Source organism: Nicrophorus vespilloides, unplaced genomic scaffold (genome assembly GCF_001412225.1).
Source record: "Nicrophorus vespilloides isolate i.1.1-1 unplaced genomic scaffold, Nicve_v1.0, whole genome shotgun sequence".
NCBI lineage: Eukaryota > Metazoa > Arthropoda > Insecta > Coleoptera > Silphidae > Nicrophorus > Nicrophorus vespilloides.
In genome coordinates, this window is record NW_017099782.1 from 102816 (window position 1) to 128187 (window position 25372).

General features: G+C 31.9%; 5 protein-coding genes across 9 annotated transcripts; 2 read left to right on the plus strand and 3 right to left on the minus strand.

The window, feature by feature from the left end:
* Positions 1-3365: 3365 nt before the first annotated feature.
* Positions 3366-14485, plus strand: LOC108565575 (collagen and calcium-binding EGF domain-containing protein 1-like). The gene is made up of 8 exons (XM_017925112.1): positions 3366-3544; positions 3907-4086; positions 6970-7095; positions 7171-7319; positions 11209-11565; positions 13684-13805; positions 13865-14034; positions 14093-14485. Exons 2-8 carry the CDS (start codon positions 3959-3961, stop codon positions 14376-14378), a joined length of 1338 nt encoding a protein of 445 aa, XP_017780601.1. The 5' UTR covers positions 3366-3544; positions 3907-3958; the 3' UTR covers positions 14379-14485.
* Positions 14486-14993: 508 nt separating this feature from the next.
* LOC108565574 (glycine receptor subunit alpha-4) lies at positions 14994-18384 on the minus strand. 3 transcript variants are annotated; one of them, XM_017925110.1, is made up of 10 exons: positions 18313-18384; positions 18177-18259; positions 18007-18106; positions 16269-16423; positions 16058-16213; positions 15863-16003; positions 15579-15808; positions 15411-15527; positions 15252-15353; positions 14996-15192 (listed from the first exon to the last, which is right to left on the minus strand). In XM_017925110.1, exons 1-10 carry the CDS (start codon positions 18348-18350, stop codon positions 15052-15054), a joined length of 1263 nt encoding a protein of 420 aa, XP_017780599.1. In that variant the 5' UTR covers positions 18351-18384; the 3' UTR covers positions 14996-15051. The 3 variants fall into 3 exon arrangements, with proteins under 3 accessions (XP_017780598.1, XP_017780599.1, XP_017780597.1); XM_017925109.1 differs by having other exon boundaries at positions 14994-15192; positions 18007-18103; positions 18177-18339; XM_017925108.1 differs by having other exon boundaries at positions 18177-18339.
* On the minus strand, positions 18365-21733 carry LOC108565573 (protein NRDE2 homolog). The gene is made up of 3 exons (XM_017925107.1): positions 19187-21733; positions 18934-19130; positions 18365-18877 (listed from the first exon to the last, which is right to left on the minus strand). Exons 1-3 carry the CDS (start codon positions 21663-21665, stop codon positions 18755-18757), a joined length of 2799 nt encoding a protein of 932 aa, XP_017780596.1. The 5' UTR covers positions 21666-21733; the 3' UTR covers positions 18365-18754.
* A 159-nt stretch (positions 21734-21892) lies between these two features.
* Positions 21893-23412, minus strand: LOC108565569. 3 transcript variants are annotated; one of them, XM_017925103.1, is made up of 8 exons: positions 23345-23412; positions 23112-23280; positions 22844-23050; positions 22691-22791; positions 22529-22638; positions 22287-22468; positions 22118-22234; positions 21893-22070 (listed from the first exon to the last, which is right to left on the minus strand). In XM_017925103.1, the coding sequence occupies exons 2-8, from the start codon at positions 23264-23266 to the stop codon at positions 21962-21964; spliced, it is 981 nt and encodes a 326-aa protein (XP_017780592.1). In that variant the 5' UTR covers positions 23267-23280; positions 23345-23412; the 3' UTR covers positions 21893-21961. The 3 variants fall into 3 exon arrangements, with proteins under 3 accessions (XP_017780592.1, XP_017780593.1, XP_017780591.1); XM_017925104.1 differs by having other exon boundaries at positions 21893-22064; positions 23112-23391; XM_017925102.1 differs by having other exon boundaries at positions 23112-23391.
* Positions 23413-24357: 945 nt separating this feature from the next.
* Positions 24358-25034, plus strand: LOC108565570 (transcription elongation factor SPT4-A-like). The gene is made up of 4 exons (XM_017925105.1): positions 24358-24519; positions 24574-24680; positions 24770-24825; positions 24886-25034. Exons 1-4 carry the CDS (start codon positions 24397-24399, stop codon positions 25005-25007), a joined length of 408 nt encoding a protein of 135 aa, XP_017780594.1. The 5' UTR covers positions 24358-24396; the 3' UTR covers positions 25008-25034.
* The last annotated feature ends 338 nt before the right edge of the window (positions 25035-25372 follow it).

The window sequence follows — 25372 nt, forward strand, 5'->3', positions numbered from 1 at the left end:
GATTATCATACCGAATGGCATGAAACAATTTTCCTGCGTCTTAACTTCTTCGACATTCTTCAAGTAACACATTTTGTTAATATTAAATTTATATGCTTCACCAAACTATGACTGCAACTAACTGAATATGCCAAATAGATGTTCAGCTTTTATACATATTTTTGAGGGTATTGTAATTTCATTTTATTATGAGCAATAAAATATTTCCGTAAACTACTTGGCCCTTTTTCTTTTGAATTTATACCTGTGCATGTTTACCAATAGATCATAGCATTTTCTGCTAATTGTATGGCTTTTGAAATATCTGCAAATCAATTCTATACTTTTCCAAGAATATTCCAATAATAGTAAAACAAAAAGTCAACTGTTGCATAGGACTATTGGCCATAGGTCTTTCTGCCCTACTTTTTTTTTTATTTTATGGCTTTTTAAATATCTGCAAATTAATTCTAATATATAATGATGTAGTTTGAGTTTTCCAAGAATATTTTATTAATAATGAAACAAAAAATCAAATGCAGCAAAGGGTTATTGACCATTGGTCTTTCTGCCTTACATTTCTATTTTGCTAAATAACTGCAATTTAATTGATGTGTTATGAGGCAGCTTACACTTTCCAGAAAGATAATCCCTTTTTTAAATGTATACCTGCCGCATATGTTTATTATTGGCATCATTTGAGAGATCGTAAAATGTGAATTTTCTACTACGTTTATGTCTCTTTAAAAATCTGCACATTAATTTCAATATATAGCTTGAGTATTCCAAGAATATATTATTTCATAGAATTATATTGGCATCGAGAGTAACTGCAATGAAAAAAAAAACGTTTTAAGCATCCCCAAAACAGTTAGCAAAAGTTTAATTCAGTAAAAATATTTTTTTAAACTTTCAAATGTCAATATGTCAACATGCAAAATTTCATAGAAATAGGTTATTAGAAGATACAAATGAATTGTGTAGAAGTTCAGTACTTACATGTTATAATAATATTGCGTATTGAATAATTTCGTGCAAAATAAGCAAGAAATGTTGTTATTTTTAATGAATGGTGTCTTAACAATTAAAAAAATATATACTATTTATTGTTTTTCAAAATTAAATATATTTATTTGTACCAAAATTATTTTCTTAAAATCATTACATTCAAGAATCAATCTGCCTATTCCTAAAGAATAATTCAAAATTTTCAAAGCTTTCCGGACTATAGCAAACTTCATGCATATTTGGGATGTCGTTGACGTCCACTGTATCTTCGTCGAAAATGGGATCATGATCCTCAGAACGTTTAGAATCCTTATCATCGTCGATCTCCATATCCAATACTTCAGAACTGTAATAAACATCTTCTCTGTATGCGATAAATTCCACAGTATCCTCATCGAATATAGCATCATCTTCGTCTGGCCTATCGCATTCCTCATCCATATGGTCCTCTTGCACCTCACTGTCGCAGTCGTCTTCGAACTCCTCATCGTAGACCTCACTGAAAACCTCTTCATCAACCTCGTCGATTATCATACCGAATGGCATGAAACAATTTTCCTGCGTCTTAACTTCTTCGACATTCTTCAAGTAACACATTTTGTTAATATTAAATTTAAATGCTTCACCAAACTATGACTGCAACTAACTGAATATGCCAAATAGATGTTCAGCTTTTATACATATTTTTGAGGGTATTCGTAATTTCATTTTATTATGAGCAATAAAATATTTCCGTAAACTACTTGGCCCTTTTTCTTTTGAATTTATACCTGTTGCATGTTTACCAATAGATCATAGCATTTTCTGCTAATTGTATGGCTTTTGAAATATCTGCAAATCAATTCTTTTTTCTTTACTTTTCCAAGAATATTCCAATAATAGTAAAACAAAAAGTCAACTGTTGCATAGGGCTATTGGCCATAGGTCTTTCTGCCCTACTTTTTTTTTTTATTTTATGGCTTTTTAAATATCTGCAAATTAATTCTAATATATAATGATGTAGTTTGAGTTTTCCAAGAATATTTTATCAAAAAATCAACTGCTGCAAAGGGTTATTGACCATTGGTCTTTCTGCCTTACATTTCTATTTTACACTTTCCAGAAAGATAATCCCTATTTTTAATTTATACCTGCCGCATATGTTTATTATTGGCATCATTTGAAAGATCGTAAAATGTAAATTTTCTACTACGTTTATGTCTCTTTAAAAACACACATTAATTTCAATGTATAATGCTATAGCATGAGTATTCCAAGAATATATTATTTCATAGAATTATATTGGCATCGAGAGTAACTGCGATGAAAAAAACATTTTAAGCATCCCCAAAACAGTTAGCAAAAGTTTAATTCAGTAAAAATATTTTTTTAAACTTTCAAATGTCAATATGTTCACATGCAAAATTTCATAAAAATAGGTTATTAGAAGATACGAATAATTTTGTTTAAAAGTTCAGTACTTATATTTCGTCGGAAAACTTTTATATTTATATCAAAAATATATTCGCTTATTTTTTCGCTTAAAGTTTAGTTTCTTAACTTTTGAAAAGTTTTTTATATTAAATTAAAAAAAATCATATTAAATTGCAAATTATTGTATTGTTATGATGAAATATTTAATAATAATTCATTAAAAAAAAATAAGACAAACAAATTTAAATAGTATAGAATAAGAAAAATAAAGATAAAGAAAAGTTCCAAGAAAATTTCAAAGAGATCTTCGAAGCCAACTACAAAAGTTAATTGTAAGTAGATAAGGAATCAGAGAAACCAGACGAAGATGGTTTATTCGATAAAATGGAAATAATCTTATGAAGAAATGTGCATATTTTTTACTACAGTTCTAAGGTATTGGGTATAGAGATCAACGACAATAAAAAATAGCTAAAAAGTTTGTTTGAGTCGGGAAGGCCCTGAAGTAAACTAATTATTAACACCAAACAATTCTGATACAAATAATATATGTGAGTTTGAAAAATTTATTATTTTTATAAATTATTAATGACTATTATTTATCAATAATATGATAATTTACTAAATGTATGTCAACTATTTATTAACATAAATATCTTCAATAAATCTGAGTACATTAATGATTTAAGTGTAAATTGTAATCATAATGGAATAACTAGAGTAAAATTTCTATAATGGTGTTACATTTTCTTTAATGCTCGGTGCGGATAAAAAGAAAGAAAAAAGAAGTAAACATGAACTAAGAAAAATAAAACCTTAAACCGATGGCGCGTAATTAAGTGCATGTGTCGCGCTGTGGAAGGAGTACGAAGATGGTGGAAAAGCTGGGAGAAAGAGAGAGACAGAAAGAAAACAACAGCGAACTAAATACAGAGGAACGCTAATGGGAAGAGAATCTACACTAAACGCCGTCGACCAGACCTCGACATTTTAATTTTTAGAGTCAAGTAGTTTGTGCTGCACATTTCCAATTTAAATATGCCGAGCTTCTTCTATTAGGCAAAGTTATTATTAACGTTACAGAAAGAAACGTTTGAAAGGATATTTATAAAGGCACGGTAAACACTTGCATTTGTTAACATAGGTAAGTTTATAAACAAAAAAAATACAAAAATTCCGCACTATTTGAATAGAAACCGATTTAAAAACATACACATTTTCAATTTAGATGGTCAGGCTTCTTCTATTAAACAAATTTATTAACTTTAGAAAAACAAATATCCGAATTGACCGAACCGCTTGCAATTATTTCCATTGGTAAGTTAAAAAGAACGTAAAGAATGCAATGGAAAAGGATATAAGATGTTTCGAGATTCAATCTCAAAGAAGAACTTTATTATTCGATCCATCCGAGTTTATTAAAGGTTCTATCATTGTTTAATTTCCCCTCGAGATTAATTAATTAAAACGTCTTTGTGCTGTAATTCCCGTTTATTAATTTTCCAGTCGACGTTCCAATGAGAAAAATGATGAGCGTTTAATCTCCGCAAAATAAAGGATGAACGGATTCGCGCTCATTGTGTTTATCTCCCTGGTGCCATCGTCGGTCATCTGCGAGGATTCCTCATCCTTCGAGGATGGTTACTACTTGGACTCTCTTATCGAAGAAACCGCATTTGCCGTAGGGTATGTGAAATGCTTCTTGCATTTTCTATTTTAATAAATATATAAATATTACATCATTCAATAGATGTTAGCAGATGTTCAATGTTATGGAAAATTACTTGCGTAATACGCTTTCAGGGACATAATAATTCGCTCGGAATATACAAAGCGTATTCTCTTTCATATCACTTTATTTCCTTTGCTTCCGTTTGCGCAAGGGCCCATACTTTGTAACTATTAATAGTAGACCACTGAGTTAACAAATTGTAAGCTACAAAAACTTTAACATACTTGTTTCTGTTTTTTCGGACAATAAAAACATGCGACTATTTTTGCAAAAAAAAAATTACATTCATTTCTGCACATAAGAGGATTTTTCCATGTTGATTTGTTTATATTGACTACAGTCTTTATTTTATGCTTTTCTGCCTAAAAATAATGTATTTTTTTATTTTACTTTATTTGTAAATCAAATATTGGACACAGCTATAGACCATGGTTTTTCCGCCCTTTAATAATTGATTTATATAAAGTATACTTTATTTATTTACTCGAATAGATTGAGTTGGAAAACAGTCAATATTTTCCATCTCTGAACAAATATGAAGGCATTCCAGGACAAAAGCCAATTGCTAGTATAAATGCCATACAAATTGATACTACAAATATGGGTGAAACATATCATGATCGAGAGGCTCTTGAACCTCTTAGGAAATACAGATATTATTATATTTATAAATTGTAAAATATATTTTTCAGCCGCAATTCTTATATAATTTACATATGAGTTTATTCAGTAGATAATTATATAAATCATTATGTAATAAATGTATATAAAATTTAATCTATTACTAGACAATAATTATATTTGTAAAATTTACAATATTTAAATAGATTTCAAATTGTACATGAAATTTGTATAGAAATTTTATAAAATACTATTAATAAATAATAATAATTTATTTGCCAGACATCAATACAAAAGAAAAAAAGTACATTCTATAAATAAATAAATTCTAACATAAAATTTAAAAAAAATATTAATAAGCTGGTCAAAGGGCTAACGACCGAGGTCTTTCCGCCTTTAAATACCATTATTTATTTGTTTACTCGCCAAATGACCAAAGTCTTTCTGCTTGAGGAATATATAATTACAATTTATGTTTAAAAAGCAACTGCTAATCATATACAAAATGATAGAAAAAATAATAAACTAAAACACTGTTAATACACAATTACGAGGGTGGTGCCAGAAGTACCTGACCTAACAAAGAAAACACACAAAAAATGGAAAAAAATATCTTTATATCTCAATATGGTGTTCTTAGCGATGTTCAATAGCTTCGATACTTTGTTTATAGTGAAAACCGTCGATCTCTGCAAAAAAAAGCCAGGAACCGCAAAGTCCACCTCTTCATTATTGACAAATCTTTTACCACCGAGCCATTCTTTTAAGTTTGGAAAGAGATAATAATCCGAGGGAGCTAAATCTGACGCGTCACCCATCCCATTTGTGACCAAACACGGCACCCATCTTCTACAACTTCCTCATCTCCAAATTTTCAGTCAATATGAGATGTACATCACTTTTTTTTAAATTACTACCATGTCTACTAGCTCGCGCACTTTTAGTCGATCATCGTCCAATACTATTATGTAAATTTTCTTCACCATTTATGGCGTGGTCACCTCATTTGTTTGTCCACTGCGATGTACGTCTTGGCACCTCGTACGACTTCGTTTAAACTCTGTCACCATTTGGTTGTAAACGAAGAAGCAGACTTCTCAAGAGTAGAATCCAACTCTGCTTTGATATTGGTTACACTGAGATCTTTTAAATAAAAGTATTGTATCGCATAATGATGACCATCTTTTTCCATGTTTACAAATTCACCGACATCGTTCACTATTGATCGCTGTCAAACATATACTAAACAACGTAACGTCTACAAACTTCAAACTTAAGCTTGAGTCATAGTAGTTCTTTTTTACTTGTATTTCTGGGACGGCCCTCGTAACGATTTTTTTTCTAATTTTTAGTTAACTAAGTGTATAAATTAATCATTATTAAAGTTACTAATTTTTAAAGTGTTTTCAACATTAATTAAATGTAATTGCGGTAGACATTTTTGGTAAACTTTCCAATTGAAGTTTTTACCATTATATTCATCTGTGATTTTCTGGTTGGCTGTCTTCCTGTAGATTAACGTCAGTACTATATTAATGCTATGCGATTCCACTATTCCCTTTGACTGCTATCCTTAGGACTGTCATTGTCCATCGCCTTAGCTGAACGTCCGTATGCTGCTAACCTTATTCACTGAGCAACGAGGGAGCTCACAAATGCCTGGTATGGCCAGGATTAGAACCGGTGTTCACGGGACCATTGCGACTTTACCATTCGGCCATTAGCCGCCCTAAGTAAATTTATGAAATAATACAATTTATTTTTTAAATAGATTTTGTTTGTTTTATTTAGGATTTACTCAATTATTCGAAAACAGATAAATTAAAAAAACCACTGACAATTGAAGTAATTTCTTGTCCCAACGTTGTCCCTTCTCACCAAATTTAAAATCTAGTCACCTTAAGTTTGACATTAATTGGTTTCTTTTTTTCATCTATTACGTTTGACGTATATGGTAATATGATACTCAGCTGCGTCAATTCAAAGTCATCCAAAGATACGTGAATTGTGTGAAAATAATTGATCATAATGTAACATTCATTAAAAATATAATAAGCTAAGAATGCAGTGAAGAGAAAGGACTTTTCAAAATAGGATAAGGAGTGTAAGCTTCTGTAATTAGCAGCAGCTCTAATGCGGTGGCTGCCAAACTAGCGCATAATTGGCGCCGTTTTAGAACAACAATGTTTTCTAAATGTCGTTAAACTGTGTTCCAGGTCGGATACTCTGGAATGTCCTTCGAATAATGTGATTACGACCCGGTACAAATGCAAAATGCACGGGGAATGGGTGGACTGCACGAGGAAACACTGCTGCCCGAATTACATCTTCATCGCCGGAAAGTAATAAACCTCGTTACACCGAAACTATCCAGTCCTGTCTCGTAAGTTGCAAGTTGTTTTGTGTTCGTCTTGCAGGTGCGTCTCGAAGGACGAGGATCCTTGCACGATGGGACAGTGCGAGCAGCAGTGCACCATCTACATGCAAAGGGTCATTTGCTCATGCTACGACGGCTACAAATTCAGCCCAGAGAACCAGAGGAAAGGCGAACGGCCTTTCTGCATCGGTAATTAACATCCGCCTCCTTCTTAATTAAGACGCGCCCAGCTTTAGTTTTTTTTAATAACAGCAAAGAAATTGCGAGCGCATGTGTTTTATGCACCGTCGAAACGTCCATAATTCACGCCCAAAACCCACGTCCGGGCGGCCTTAACTACGCAGCAAAACAATGTTGCAACTAATTAAGCATAATTCTCAGTCGACCTACAATTATTTGCAGATTAACTCTAATAAGCTTATAGTGCTAATGAAATATGTAAAAAACAAAATTTCCATTGCTAAAAACATGTCTTCAAATTAATTTTCAGTTTTTCACCTCACATAATTCTCAACCAATATTATATGCAAAAACATATTTCTCATCAAAGTTAATTACAGTAAAAGAATAATTATCAAATGATATAAACCCAACTACACACAGACCGACCGATAAAACCAATAATTGTAAAATAACAAAAAGAGCATTATTAATTCACCATACGTCTGCGAATTCGCGAGATGCCGCCTTCTGTCATAATACATACTAATTAATATATATATAATTAAAAAATATAATTTGTTTTTCTCATTTTTATTTTTTTAGTCCTAAAAATGAACTTTGCTAAAGAAATATTTAATTATTAGTTTAGAAAAAGAAGAATATTTTCTCATTTCTCCTGATTTATTTTTTTCGAATTTAAATCACAGTTATTTTTGTTTTATCAACAATTTATATAGTTCCATTAGTTGCAGTTTTTATAGCAATTAAAAATAAACGTATTTTTATTACTAAGATTGGATTGGATTTTTTTTGATAATGCATTCAAAGTTCAAAACAAATTTCAATAAGTCTTTGCAAAAAAAAGATTATTCAATATTGAAGAATGATATTTTATTGTTGATATATTACAATAAACTTAAACAGTAAATTGTATTTATACGTAATAAATCTGAAGATTTTGCAAGGCGTAATCTAAAAAAACAACAGAGAAATCTTAAACTATATATAAAAATGTTTAAATTATTACTCGGCAAATAAGTATATATTTTTTATGAGCCTTTGACGCAAAATGTAGCAGTTGGAAATTATTACAATGTATATAGTCATAGTTCGTTTCGAAAACTTGTTATTAGCCGACAAAACAATAAAAAAAAAATGAAATTATCTCTTATAAGGAAAAACAAATGTGTGCACCACATGTGCGCAAATAAGTACAAATAAAGTGAAAGTGAGTGTATGAAAAGCTGTAATCATTAAATTCATTATTTATTCTGACATGATTAGTTGATGGGCAATTTTTTATTAAATATATAATACAGTCGTACCTCGTTTAACGTTACCTATGATAGCGAAGCTTCAGTATACACTTCATTATAAAATTTATACAATTCTTAGAAAGAAGTCCCAAATAAATGAAAGTATGGCCAGCAGTTTTATTGAAAAAAGAATATAACATACTAGAAATAAGAAATGAAGTTATACAAATAGGTCAATCAATAGGTTTCGAAAATGACAAGAGGAAGTAAAAAAAAATGAATACAAAATATGTTTTTTTTTTAAGACATTAACCTTTAACTTGCGCCGGTATAAAAAGTACACCAATTTTCTAAGAAATGATACAACATCTATATTTATTTCCCCCATCTATGACACTTAACGTAACCTATGTCCAAAGTGTTTACTAAATGCCGATGTAATATTGTTATGACTGCGGCACAAATAAGTTGTTTTTGTGCATGTTTGTTCTTGCTCTGCAGTGTTGGTGTAATAGCGGACGATGCTGATACCTCTACTCACGCTTATATAGAGGGCAATGACAACAATTCTGATTCAGAAATTATTATATTAATATATTACAAATAGTTATGAATCTAATAAAAAAGCATTAGTTAATTTGAAAAGTTTTTTCTTGTCGTAATACAATCATTTATAGACTATTACTGGAGTAATACATGTAGTGTATAAAATACACCGCGCGAGTAGTTCATACAAATTTCAGTGCGCGAGTATTTATTAAGCTTTAACGAAATTTAAGAAATTCCTGCCAAAAAAACTGCAAAAGATTAAAAATGGTGTCTTATTATCAAGCGATTGAAAGAATAAAAATAATTAAATGTCTTCGTATTTATAAATCAAAGCGCTAGTGACCACATGCTCAATATAAAATGTACAATTATAATAAAAATTAGATGTCGTCAATCACGAATATTGATATCATAAATTAAAAAATGAACCTAAAGTTTAATATATTTACAATTTATCATGTATTTATCAATATATAAATATATAAAACATTAAATAAATCGCACAATTCTACAGTTGAATAATAATGAGTTAGCAAAAAAGAAATTTCGGTTTTCACATATAGATAGTGTTATGATTGTTTTGAAGGATTTCTGTCACGAAGAGATATATGAAATCTCGATAGTGATTCTCGTAAAAATGTTAAAAACTAAATAAAAACAGGAAGTCTGTATATATTATTGTTTCTGCAAAATGGTGATAAAAATTATATTGTTCATAATAAAAACTGCATAATTACATATATTACTGTGGAAATATAATACTTTAGTAGCAACATATTAAATTTATTTTTTAACCTTTGACATACGAATAAAATATAAGTTTTAGGGAAAAAAAGTACTTTGATTTTGTTCCTTTAGATTTGAATTATTTTGTTAGTAAATAATTCAAGAAATACTAAAGACTACTTACTTTGTTACATATCTATTTATTAGTAAACATTCCTAAAAAGTTCTTTATGTCCTCCTGTAAGTACTGAATACTTATAGGAGGACATAAAGAAGCGTTGATCCCATGAATTGTTTTATATTATTATTATCCAATTCATTTTTTCTATAATTTCTGACGAGTATCTTACGTTTACGAACAATATTTTATTATAACTTTCATTTGATCTACTGGCTACACTTTTATTAAAATATATTTACGAACTTACCGTAAAAATTATTATGTTTTTCATTACAAATTTACAGATGTAAGACATTACTAGTTATTATTTTTAACGCGCAATTAATTGAAAATTCTAAAAATTGTTTCTTGTAATTGTTTCTTTAAACAATTATTTATATATTCATTTAATAGCTTTATATTGTTTTAGTTTATTTCCATTGTCTCACATATAAATATTGATAATTTATGTAATGTTGATTGTAAACGTATATTTACAATATGTATTTGTCTTATTACTAACATCAGTTAGATAAATGTGTTCTATATTAATTATCTTATAGATTCTATAAGATTCTATAATATAGAAAGTATTTTAAATCAACCTATGGGTCAAATACATTTTTAATGTGCCTCAAAATAAGAATTGACATTTAAGACAAAATGTCAAAAAATGTTTAAACAATTGAGTCGCAGTACAACAGCAAAGATGATTGCGCGGTAAAAAGATTGAGAAATAAATAGAAATTTATTAAAATTGAATAATTTAAATTATTTAACATAGTTAATATAGTCAAAACTATATGATGTTAACTCAATGTAAGACATTTTTGTAGAATTGAGTTAATATTGAACAATATTACTAAAAATATGAATAATTTCAGTCATTGAAATAATGAGTAAATCTTTAGATAAGAAGGTACGCTTTTGTATTTCAGAATTTATTTATTAATTAAACTTGAACACTAACATATATTTCACTGGCAATGACTTGAAAATGCCTGTCTAAATTTCCAAATTTCACATTAACTTGTGTAAAGTTCTTATAATGGAGGAGGTCAAATAAACAAGAGTAATTTCTTAATTACGAGCATTTCGAAATCATAAATTACACAGTGCGAAGGAGGAAATGAGGAAATCCCTTTCGAGTTGTTAATTAATTTTGGGAAAAAGGGGTGGCGTGGGCGCACTGTTGTTATGTCTTAATTAATGTTCTGACGTGCAGATGTTGATGAGTGCTCTGAGGGAATCAGCGACTGCGAGCACGAATGCCTAAACGAGGTCGGAGGCTACAGATGCGGATGTCGGGAAGGACACGTGCTCAGGTCGGACAACAGGACATGCAAACCGGATGCGACCATCACTTACCAAACGGATGGACTACAGGAGCTAGCCGCCTTCAGAGACAGATGCTTTGCCAACTGCGATACCGTGCAGAAGCTTCACGATAAGATGAAGGTGCTGCAGGAGAAGGTGTCAGCGCTCAGCACGGCCATACGTCTTTCCAGCTTCGCATCCGGTCCTCCGGGACCTAGTGGACCGTCCGGACCACCGGGACCTCCAGGTCCGCGTGGATTTCCAGGTACTATAAATTAAATTCTTAATATTGTCGTGTCCCAGGGTTAAGAAATCCTTGGACACCGTGGATTATCTCGTAGTTATGTCGTTGCGGAGTCTTAGAGGGGTTTATGAATATTAAATGCAATATTCTTAATTAACTTTATTGTATACATCGGAGTTTTATTGAGAAGTCAACTAAACAATAGTTGATCTCAGGTATTATTAACTAAGAGTTACATTCTCCTCTTAAGTTAGTGTTTATGAAGTAAGTGCTCTTCCTTGGACTCTCCCAAGTAGGACTTCTTCTCAGTTCGACCCCTTAGCTAAGACTTCTTCTCTCTTCGCTCCCCTGACTAAGACTTCTTCTTTCTTCGCTCCCCTAACAAAGACTTCTTCTTTCTTCGTTCCCCTAACTAAGACTAAATTATATAATACAAAAATGTGTTCATTTTAAAAAGGGCTGCGTGGGAGAAAAAGGTTTGACCTTGTGGAAAACACAAGTGTTTCTTTATCTAAGTTTTATGATCCTGCACAAATATTTAGGCTGCAAAAGGCTGTTAAGTGGTGATGCAATAGACGCAACTATACGATTTAATGTGTAACCGTCGTTTGGAATATTCTACAACTTATTCTAAATAATCCGTTTGTATATTTGATGGATACATTAAATATGATTTGTAATAATTAAGAGGAAAGTCATGGCCCTAATAAATATACATATTAGTTATACAATAGATGACAATAAATTGGTCGGCCACGACAATATTACTTCAACTAAATCAAAAACATTAATAACCGTATTTTTATTTCAAGAAGATTTTGCTGTTATTTGTGTTACTCATTTACATTTTCCAACTTTTGATATTCACATTTTAGATGTAATTATAGAAAACCAGAAATATTCGTTTCTTTTAGTTCTTGAGAAACGAAATGATTCGTAAACAAAAAATAATTATGGTAGATTTGGACAAAATTTATATAATTATTGCAATTAATAATAATTGAGTTTGTTAATTAATAGTATCAGCTTTGTGGTACAACTGTGATTAATTATGCAATATCAAAATAATAAAAGAGTGAAAGTAATCAAAGAAATAAATTAAGCTAAAAACATGGGCAAAGGTCCAAATGTGGGAAATGTAATTTAAGAAATAAGCAAAGATACAATATTTTATAATAATCAATCAATAATAGCACGAGGGTTATTACTATTCATTACAAACTTCTTTTTTCTTAAGTTCAATTTATACTGCCATCATTTTGTATCTCTCTTTTTTAACTTTTGGAATTTCTAAATCTGCTTTTCAATTTTTTTGTTTCAAGAACCTCAAACCAATTGAAATTCGATTATCCTGATTCACCCTGATGATAATAAAAAACAGCGGGTATTGCATAAAAAATAAAATATAAATAAAACTTAAGTAAAGCTCTTTACATTGTTTTCTCATTAAAAAAAAAAAACTTTCTAGTTAAATCTTCTTTTTTAAATTACGAAGAAATTCTTTTGGAGAATTTCATATTTAATTATTTTCTTACATACTTCTAACAAATCTTCGTTTTTGATAATTTCAGGAATTCCTCTTATTTTTAATTTAGTCACATTTCTAATTAACTAAATTAATGATACAACAAAAATAAAATATACTTTTTTTAACTAAAATATGTTTATTGACATTATAGTAAAACATACATACAATTTTATAAAATTCCAAAATTAGATGAATGTTTTCTACTTCATTGAATTTTATTTTGTGCGTGATATCAACAAGTATCTACTAAATAATATAATTTCCATGTAATGATAATTTGCTACATTAAATCTTCTAATTATTTGTAATGAAATAATATGAGTGAATTGTAGAAGATGTGTGATTTTTATCGTCGAAATAACTTTATTCTTTAAAAAAATGTTATTTTTTAAATATATAATGATGTTGACTTTTGCAACTGGCTATTCAATTTATTTTTGTTAATTTTCTTTAAACATCGCCTGTAAAAAAAGTTGAAAAATGTTCATCTACAAAATATCGTAAAAAGAACGAAATTGTTCTTAATTGTGTAGTCATGAGAAAGTAAAAAATAAATAAAATATGTCTTTGAGTCTCAGTTGAAATTTGTATTTTAATATAATTTGTTTCAGGACCTGAAGGAAGTGGAGTTGCACAAGGCAACACTCAGGACTACACGTACTCAATATTGGACGCTTTTGTGCCTTTGCCAGGGGATGAGAACGCCCAGTGCAGATGCAAACGAGGCGCCCAAGTGAGTAAAGAGGAGCAAGGGTGAATATTTAAGTATAAAACATACGCAACATTGTTTAGGGCAACACCGGCGCACCGGGTCTGAGAGGTCCTCAGGGGCTGCAGGGTGAACGTGGGCCGCGTGGTCTGAAGGGTGACAAGGGATCCTTTGACTTCCTGCTATTGCTGATGGCCGACGTCCGACACGATATCGTCAATTTGCAGAACAAGGTTTTCGAAAGCGGCAACAAGTAGGTTCACTAATCCTTATTACATTACTAATTAATTCGACTATTTTCTTAATGCCAGACCAGCAGGGTTCGACTTCGAAGCAGCTTTGGAGAAGAAACGTCTAAAGGGCAAGAACAAACTTTTGCAGCAGTACCGCACGCTTCAGGCCTACACTAACCCTGCTGTCGTGGCTAACCTGAATGCTACCACAACGACCACAGAGCCGACCACTGCAGCTGTTCCAGAGACTACCACCGAGAAATATCTCATTGAGGAATTTAAAGATGCCACAAATACGCTGGGACCTGCCGATGACTATGACTACGAGTTTAGCGGAGAACTGACGGACGAAGACTACATCTAAGAATAAATATTTAACAACCTTAGCAGTTGATACTACTAAAAAATAATTGTAAGTATTTTTTTAGACAGAATACTATAAAAGCTAAACCAAACTTTAAAAACTACATTAGTTGTAGTTATTTTAGGTTCACAAGTTCACATTATTTGTATAACAGTTGATTTTATAATTAAAAAATATGATTAGCTAATCGTTCATTAATTATGCTACTAACTTATCAATATTTCTTTAATTGTTGCGTATTAAGTCCATAATCCATCCTAATAGTTTGCATTTCGAGCTCCTGTATGGGTTCATTTGTTTTTTTTTACCAAAATCGATTCCACAACAGTATTTCTACAAATAGTACTAAATATTACAGAAGAACCTGCTTTTGAAGGACCGCATTTTTATACCATTATTTATGTTGTATATGAATTCCAAAAAAAAACAGGTTTACAGTATACTTACATTAACAAAATACAAACTGGAAAACAGTCGTTAATAAAAAATATTCAATATTCTAGAGATTACGTTTTTAAGGAAATTAGAAATGAAACACTTTTTAAATAAAATATATATTTATCTTTTTTATAAAAAAAAGTAAAGTTTTAAATCAACTCACATATTACAAATAAAACACTAAAGTTGTTAATAGAAAGTAGTTTGCCTTATATAAAGACTTCGCTGAAAATCACTAAACTATCAGAATCGGACTGGATTTGCCGGTGATCAACAGAGGCCAATAGACCACCAGAAATATGAGAAAGAGAACGGGAAAAATCGATCTGGACATTCGGTCTATTTCACACCACAACACCTTTTCCACTCCATTTTTCTGCATATAAAAATGTTCAAATCTATAGTTTAATAATAGTAATGGATTGAAATAATCACCGTTTTCCAGCAAAGCGGTAACCAAGTGTTGGGTTCGTGTGTATATGTGGATTTTCCAGATTTTGCCAAAGTCGTACACCATTGCGTTGCGATGTTCGCCTCCTGCGATCAAACATTTATTTTCTTTAGTTACATTTGATACTAAACGCAAAACCTTACTGATAGTTCCTTCTGCTTGTAGACTTTATACCTCTCCTCCAATACTTTCACTATAACAAATTCACTCAACGCAGAGAAGACGAAAATCATGCATCCGGCCATCCAGAGATCTATGGCCTTGAAACAAATGTTCATTAATACCAGTTTGAGATTATTGCTTTCTCAAACCTTGACGTAAGCCACTGGTGGAATATCGCTTCTTAAACCGGTGAACATGGTTACTAGAGTTAGAAGACAGGTGACTAGGAGGGTGACGCGACCAGGAACTGCATCCAAGCTTAACCAGAAGCTGAACCAGGAAACCACCACTACCAAAGTTGATGGTGCGAAGGTCTGGATGAGATGGTGACCTATCTGTCGTTCGAATCTAAAGTTAACTACGAGCCTAGAAAAATTGCCTGAAAAAATATCTTTTATGATAACGCGAAAGAATTATGATTGCACCGCGAGACCGTTCTTCTCGTTGGTGTAGATATCGCTCTCTTCCAGGACTAGAGGCTTGGCTATATGATATTGAAGCAGCTTCAGTTCTGGACTGACCACGACTCCTGTATCCGACCACTTCAAACCCATTTTGCTGTTATCATAAGAAACTGCATACAAAAAAAATGTAAGAAAGTAACGGATGGAAGGTAGCAATCACTCACAGCTTTCGATACTCAAGGGACAAATCTGTATATCCATTGGGTAATATTGGAATTCCATTTGACAGGCGACGATGGCGTGCATTCGAGCCGAGTATCGAACCGTCTTGTTCCTGTAAAGTGTCACCGAAGAAAACTTGTGGGTCAGCGTAGCAATTTCTACAATTCGCAAAAGTTATTTCCTATTAATAATTCATTTGCTTCAATGCATTACCGACAACTTTGGAGTTTAGGAAGTACAAGTCCGGCTGCCACAGGTTGTTAAAGATATGCGTTGGCAATGTCACGTATTCGTCTCCGTATTCAAAGATCTCCTCTGGGATCTGCAATCTGGTGTCTGTCCATTGCTGCCGCAGAAACATGTCCATCCTGCACAATTTTATTCAAATAAACATAAACATTTTAATGATATACAACTTTCATTACTTCAAAATAAATATTATATTTAACGACTCCTTAAATACATAACATTTATAAAACGTACTTAATTTGCTCTATTTTAAAATTATAATTTGAACAAAATGACGTAGTACACAATGTTAAAAAATATGTTTTACACAAATACATTTTGCTTTATGAAATTAACCTTCAAGTATCAATTACACCACTTTCCAGATACAGGTATCCACTGACTTACGAACTCCCGGACTTACGAACAAAATACTAAAAGCTCTAACTTGTTACAAGTGATAAAAAAATAACTGTCCAAACAAAAATTAATATTTTTTTTTAATAATATATAATATTTTTGGAAGATGTACTATCTATTTTGTTGCATTTATATATTGAAAAGTATTTGTAAGTATTTTGTTTATTTTAATCTATTTTTTCAAATTTATGCAGTCAGTAATACGGAATTTAAAATATAACTATAAACCATGATAAAGTGTGGTAAGATATTTTTAAAATGTTTGCTTTTCTTGATAAATTTACGCTGTTTCTCGTGACAGAAAAATAAATCAATCATAAGCATAAAAGTATGCACCTATTGTCGAGACAATGGTAAGTATGTTCCGAAATATTAAAATGTAATGAAGTTCCAACGCTGTCAAGGCTCATAAATTTTAAATCCCTCAGTAAATAAGTAAGACATGTGAAATAATTGTTTAACTTCCAAAAAAACGATATATTTTTCTATTGTAATAAATTTAAACAGCTGCTGATAATAGTATAACAATATAAACATTTGAGGCCAAAAACAACATACTTTAAATATAATTATTGACCTAATTATAGGTAAGGTTCCAAACATAGATAAGGTCCCTATCATAAATTTGCTAATTAATATTTTCCTTTATGTTTAGTGAAAATACAGTAACTCCAATTATTATAACAAGTCATGTTTATTTACTAAAACAGCGATTTTCAAGTAGATATCATGAGATAAAAAAGTTTAAAAATTAGTAATTTACTAATACTAACAAATTTCATTTTTAACAATACTTAATTTTTACACCGAAAATATATGCATAGCTATTTACAGCAGTTTTTCCTAAACTATGATTTTAAACTTAAAACTATTTAAATGTCAATGCCTAATTGTAATGACTAATATGACAATTATCTTATTAAAACATTTATTTTAGTAAACTACCTTATTTACAGTATAAAGCAAATTGAATTATTAAATAATATTTATTGAAACAGTAAAATTACTAAATAAAAAACATTACAATAATAAAAATATCATAAATCAAAAAGTCAAAGGGCTATTGACCATAGGTCTTTCTGTCCTGAATTATTAAATTAACATTAAACTGCATTCCAATTTCTATTGTGTAAATTTTTGTAAAATTATAGTATTAAAAGCTTGAATAGTTCATTTTAATATATCGTCTTTTCAATAAATTTAGTGACCTATCTGTATATAATAAAATGAAAAGTAAATATATAGTTTTGGTTAAATTAACTGTCATAACAAGTTTAAGTGTTAAATTTAACATTTTGCTCACCTGAAATCCATGTCTTCTACGTTTATAGAATTTATATCGACAACGGTCATGCTAAATTCAATCTTCAGAGGTTTACCTTTGTACGTGGGCGGTCGAACTTCTGATTATAAAGTTATATTTAATTATGTATTTTTTTGTTGCTCAGTTCGCGCTTCTCGTGATAAAATTACCTTTAAGATAGTGTTCCGGCAAAATGCTCTTCGGCTTGTGAAATTGCTTAGCCTGCTTGGGGATGATGGCATTGCCGAGGCCGCTAAAAAGCCATGAAACGTTAATATCCAAACAGTTTGCAAGCTCTTCCATTACCATAGCAATATGAACAACACCAGCACAGCACCTAACATTCCGCGATACCAAGAAAAACTCGCACGTATCCGATTTTATGTACGATATATATTATATATGAATCGTTAGCACCTAATGGCAGCTCGCAAGTATAATCGTGTCTTCAATTACCTTGGCCGGGCCAAGATGGAATGAAAAAAGTACATGGGAATCGGGCGAGAGGAGAAACAGCGATACACACACAAAAAAAACAAGCAGAAATTGAATTACATAGAAGAAAAGAAGTGTGTACGTAGTAATTGCAAGTCGGGCCGCAAAAGGCAAATTGCACGCTTCCGCTTCCTGCAGGCAATAATTCCATTATTATCCCGAAACGCGAAAATTCGCCGACAACGACAATTACATTTTATTACTTAACAATTATTATCACAACTTATAGTTATTAGACAGTGTTATTTTATTGCTATTTCCGCAGCACTTCCAATTCCTCTGGCGTCACGTGGATCCTGAGCTGCTTTTCTATTATGAGATCCTGGATCTGCGACAGTTCTTCGGGAATGTAAATTGCGGCGTCGATGTACAGCGCCTGCAAAAAAAAACACGATGATGCACTTGTCAATTCAAACTAATAAATCTATTTACCTTAAGCCAAGGACATTCCTCCACGGCTAAATAGTAGGCGTCTCTGCAGATCTTGGATTCATAATTAGAGTAAAGAAATTGCAAGTAAAGTCGCCAGACTAAACCGCACCGCCTCGTGCACATGTCGCTCTTGGTCAGCTCTTTGAACAAAGCTAAAAGTCGATTCTTTTGACCGTTATCCTGTGTCACTATTTGACCTGGAATTAAAGAAATATTAGACTATAATAATCAATTTATATTTATTTGAAATTACCAGTGATGGTATCTACCCATCCTTCTGTAACGCTATCAATCCGCTGCTGCGTGATCAAAATCAAAAACAAACTTGGTAAAGAGTGACCAGTCTTCATAAGAGCGGTCCTAATCTTCCACCAGGGTTGTCCGCTGCACATGTGAAGCTGCTGCACTTCAGCCAAGACGTTCAAAAAGAAAAGGTTATTAGGAAACTCCTCTATGCCTTTGATAACGGCCTTATCCAATGCAGGAAAGAAATTACTTCCCGGTTTTTCGGTACAATCCTTGTAGAGCACAGCAACGAAGAACTCCTGCAGTATCTCCCTACGCCAATCGCTCTCTCCAATCATCGCCTCCTCCACAACCTTCAGACATGCGGCTGTGGATTCTGTAAAATACACAAACCACGCGTGGCAAATCGTCCAATCTACATAGTAATCCGGTAGAAATTGATGCGATGAATTCGTGTAATTATCCGGAGCCTCGACCTTCCGCTCCTGGAACTCAGCCTTGATCACCTCGGACGATCCACTAATCAAGCTCGAGAAATACTCCATTATCGATGCCGTTTCGCAGTTATTACTCAAGCTTATTTCGATTAAACTTCGAACTATGGAACAAATCGTATTCTCGTCTCTGCACATGCTCAAAGCAGTTTTCAGTACTTTCTCCGCAGCTTGAAAATTGCCTTGTGCAAACTCAACCAATGCATATTCTTGAAAAAGGATCGTATTTGTAGAATTCGCCTTCAAAAGATTTTTCATGTCGGCTTTAAGCTGTTTCTTGAAAGCATCAGATAGCACAAGGATTTTTCGCTTCTCAATTACCATTAATACTCTAATGAACCGCATCCACCAAATACATACTGCATTTTTCTCGCCAGATTCCAAGTTATCAATGCAAAGATTCACTACTTTCTGCACAAATTGTAAGTATTCCTCTTGCCCAGGGAATGTCCTCAAAAATTGAGGGCCTACCGATAAACGGTCCAAACTGGACAACAGTTCGTTTTTCAAATTGATCGGATACATGGGAAGGTAAACCCCCAAAAGAGATTCGATCGAGTCCAAAGACCAAGGGACGTAATCAATTCCGAATTTCTTCATAGCAGTATGTCGACCAGGAAGCAAAGGGATCTTAAGCAGCGTTAAAATCGTTACTGTTAACTTCAGAGTGTTACCTGGCATGGTAATCGGGTGTATAAGTTCGGAAACATCTTCGGGGAAGACTATTCTTTGAGGATCTTCGCATTCCTCTCGTAGCGGAACCCAATGCGAAGCCTCGCGCAGTTTCTCAATACGCAACCATAACTCATGGATGGGTAACTGTGATGTCAGCACGAGTTCCTCCAACTCAAGTAGTTGGTTCTCTTTAAACGTTGAATGTATATCGAAGTTTGCGGATAAATTCAGTTCCAAATAAAGACGTAGCAAAGTCCATAGCTGTTCAAAAAGTCCAGACTGCTTGAGAAACAAACCACATTGAAACAGAATCCTTAGTATATTTTCCTCAAGGATTGCTTTATCTAGCTTTGCATTCCTTCTAAGAATATGAAGAGTTTGCAAACACTTGATATACTTATTCAATACAGCTGGAGTGGTGCAATGGGACATAGAGCATTGTGTGGCCTCAATATAGCCCTGCCACAATATTATGTTTGACTGCTCTTTCTCCACCAAGTTCTCCATATATGACTGCAGCTCATCTGAAGGGTAAACACCAACCGCAATATCCAGTCTCCTTCTCAACAATTCCTCATTGTTTGGATTCAATTGCAGAGCTTTATCTAGTATACTCAACTGTCTCTCTGCTGTCACTCTAAGTCCCTTAGCAATACTTCCCTTTTTAAAATTCTTTTCAAATTGAAAGACTGTATTCTGAAAATCACAGTACTTTAACCAAATACTCACATTGTTTGGTTCCTCATCCAAGGATCTATTATAAAATTCTGTTAACTTCTTCATTTCTTCTTCCTCTTGTACAGATTGCATATTTGGAGATGCAACTTCATCCTTTTTATTCATAAACCTGTCATCTTTCTTTTCAATATCTTCTTCGCTATCACTTCCATACACATTTCGTTCCAATATATAGTGATAGTACCTCTTAAATGTCTTCATTTTCTTGTTGTAAGGTACAGATCCAATTGTGCCCTTTAATTTGTATTTTGGAGCTGAAGGTCTCGCAATTCTTTTAACATTGAAAAACTCTAAAACTCTACTTCTATCCTCGTAAAAACCATCATCTGCATCTGGATTGTTCTTCGCAAGACTCTCTGTGCAGTCCTTTTGCTTATTACTTTTAGATTTTTCCTTATGTTTATATTTTTTAAGCTTATGCTTTTTTTTACTTTTTGTGCTCCTCTCTTCAACATTTGTGGTTTCTGGTACATTTGAACTTGTACTAAAACTTAATTTCATATTTTCCAAAACATTCTCTGCTTCAGTCTTTGTCACTTCCGTTAAATTTGCAGCAGCGTAAGCAGGAAACAAAGCCATTTCGTTATTAAAATCTAGAGACTAATAAAAACGTAATTTGTTTTGATGTTTAGGTTATGAAAAATAATAATCACAATATATATATATATATACATGCAGGAATACCAACAGTTATTATGCAGAGCTCTGGCTAGGTTTATAAATTTGCATTGAAAATATTAAATAAATGAATCATCTAATGTTGTTGTTTTTCATTTATTTAATGTAAATAAATTTTAATACTTGCTAACAAATACAAATATACTTGCACAACTATAAATTATTTATAGTAATAGATTTGTTAAATTTAAGTTTAATTACTTGGTACGTTTCTTTTTGGCATAAGGTGATAGCGAATCCGATTCCAATATTATACCTGGCGAAGTTGTAGTAACATTCACGTCGTCCATACTTCTCAAACTAAAACTGAAATTATTAATAAGGTTGCAAATTAGTTATAAAATATTTCGTACTTAGTCTGAGCTTCTAAACTATTCAATAATTGGAAACCAGTTTCCAAGGAAGAAAATCCAGCTTCTCCCTCCAACGTTGGAAAATGCATTTCCACCACATTCTCATCCTCTTCAATCCTTAAAAAACATATTAGAAATGATCCTATTTACAAGGTGTAAAATAACTTACTTTTCTGTTTTCAAAACTGGTGGTAGATTCCTTTGCAAGAGCAAGTTTTCATAATGATTATTAAGATTAGAGCATCTCTTTTGCAAAACTCCAATGTAATTTACTACTCTGTTTTGGAAAAACTCTTCGAGACTTTTCATTCCACCAATTCCTAATTCAGTAAGAACTTTCTCAACTGGATTCTACAAAAAGTCATAGATAAAAAAGGAGTATGTACAACTTGTTTACTTTTAATTAATTACTGGAAAGCCACCTAAATCTTCTTCACTAGCAATTTTCAATTGTGCACCAAATTTCTTGAGGAATAATTCGAGGGCATCTGCCAAGAGCAAAATAACACTCTCATGACTTTCTAGAAATAATTAATATAATTTATAATAGTTATAAATATTTTCAGATCTTACTTTCATATCCAATATGTGCACAACTTATGGCAACACATTTCCTTAAGATGAGTCTTGCAGCCTCATTGCTCAACTCTGGATAATCAGTAGAATATTCTTCCCTAAAATGTTAATTTAATTGACTACTTATTATAAAAACTAAATATATCATACGGTTCTTCAACAGGAATAAAATTAAGACAGTTTTCTTTGGGTTTTGATTCTATGCATGGACCTTCAGGTATTGGAGGCACCACATCATCTGGTGGTATTAAATTAGACTCAATTGCTAACTCTGCTATCCTTATTGTTTCAGTTATGTCAATAGCGTGTTTGTGCAATTGAATAGCACTTCCAAAATAAGGACCTAAAGTATCCAAGCTGCAATCAGATATACACTGTTTAAATAAGTACTTTATTATTTGTTAAATAATTAACTTACGTTAATCTGTCAGACTCATCTACGCCACATTCATATTCAGCTTCATATTCTGAAAGGCAATAGTGGTCCATGGATCTTTCGACATCTTCGACAACAACTGGAACGTACTTGGCCTCTTCTTCGTTCACAATTTCCCCCCAATGTTTTACGTCCATCCTTTAGAATTAAACTGGAAACAGAAAACGCTGTGACTATACAACATCGCCCAGCATTTACCAATTTCCTTTATTTACTATTAGTTGTTGATAACAGACAACAACAGCTGATACATGGTTATGCAACTGTATTAACACTATGGATGCCAACCTAGGATAAAATCAATATATCAATGAAAAATAGAATTTAAAGTATAATATAATGTTAATAATTTATTAGTTATAAATAATCACTTTAATTGTATTTTATATTCACTGAATATGTGTAAGCTATACAATTATAAATATATATGGTATAACATTGTTAAAATTTAAAAAAACGACAGAAACCAAAATTGATAGTTTTATATTTCATATACTTTATATGAAAGACATAATATTATTATTGTTGTTACATCACATCAGTTAAGGATATACTTTTATTAACATAATTATTGATCTATTTATTAATTTGTACGTTTTTCAAGATTTATTTTTCTTCACTTTTCACATCCACACTTTATTTGGTCTACGCATCTTGCGCAATTTCATCAGCCACAGCCTTTGTTACTTGAAGATTTACCTAATCCAGCCTGAGTTACAGCGATTAGAGTAGAACAACATGTGGAATGACTACACTAACTAACGACTTTAAAATCGGAGTCTCAGCGATTCAATTCAGTATGTTAGGAGAAACCTCGGATGGATAATGTATGTCTTGTCTGGCTTGCAATTTATACATGTTCACATATCTTTTTCCTGGATGGATAATGTAGATTGATATTTGCGTTTAGGGATCTGCGAGTGTATAGGGTGGTCTATAGGGATACTTTTGTATTTTTCAAGATTTATTCAACTAATTTTAAATTTACTCCTTAGGCAACTTCAGGTGCAAGCTAAAGAAAATATTTAGGGAATATATTAGAAAACAAGTATTATCCCCATGATTTTTTCAGTTCCATGAAATAATTTGATCATCCTCATTAAATATAAATCGATATATATATATTACCTAATAAATAAATTTCAATAGAAAAGCACAGCTCATTTAAAAGACTAACACCCCCCACCATCACTGAGGTTGCTCCACCAACCGTAAACAGTATGACCTAGCTTACTTGCTTGATCATTTGCAAATAGTTGTTCAGTTGATGTTGCGCGCTGATCGTGTTTGTTTACTGATTTACATAAGTTTAATAAACATTTTAAGAATGGAGACTGTCGCAAAAGGTTTAAGAGGACTCAGAGCCTGCTTGGTTTGTTCTCTTATTAAGGTAAGTTAAATTATCAATAATAGTTTTCAAATAATTAATCATTTCCGGTTACAGACTCTTGAGCAATTCGAACGTGATGGATGCGAAAACTGTGATCTTTTCCTGAGAATGAAAGACAACAGGGATAATGTGTATGATTGTACCAGTTCCAATTTTGATGGGTAAGTTTTAAATAAGAATTATTTAGTCTTTAATATCTCTGATAAATATTGAAATATTTAGAATATGCATTATTATTATTATTTTTTAGAATGATAGCTGCAATGAGTCCAGAAGAAAGTTGGGTCTGTAAATGGCAGAGAACGAGTGAGTAAAACAAAACAAAAGTGTTTGTTCCATTAATACTAAACTGTATAATGTTTGCAGATCGATTTTGTAAAGGAGTTTATGCAATTTCTGTGTCCGGCAGATTACCAGCTGGTATTGTGAGGGAAATGAGGAGGAAAGGAATTAACTACAAGCACAGGGATACTAGTCAGCGTTTATAATCTTGAAATTTTAATTTTATTACTAAACAAAAACATAATATAATAATGAATAAGCACAAGAAACGGAAGTTTGGTAAAAGCAAATAAACGAAAGAAGTCACTCGTCGTTTATTTATATATTGTGATATGTTTATATTATTACTCATAAAATGTTTTGCTTGAAACAAATAAAAATAATAACGGTTTGAATGAAATCTTGACTAATTTTATCTTTCCTAGTACATATGCAATATTGGTTGTCTAAGGTTTAAAAAATATAAATATGTTGGATGTTGTTTTTGTCGGTTTCTCCGTGATTAAATTAAATGCCCATTCAAATAGCCTTCTCGATGTTGCAACTATATATTACTTTAAGTACATTACTC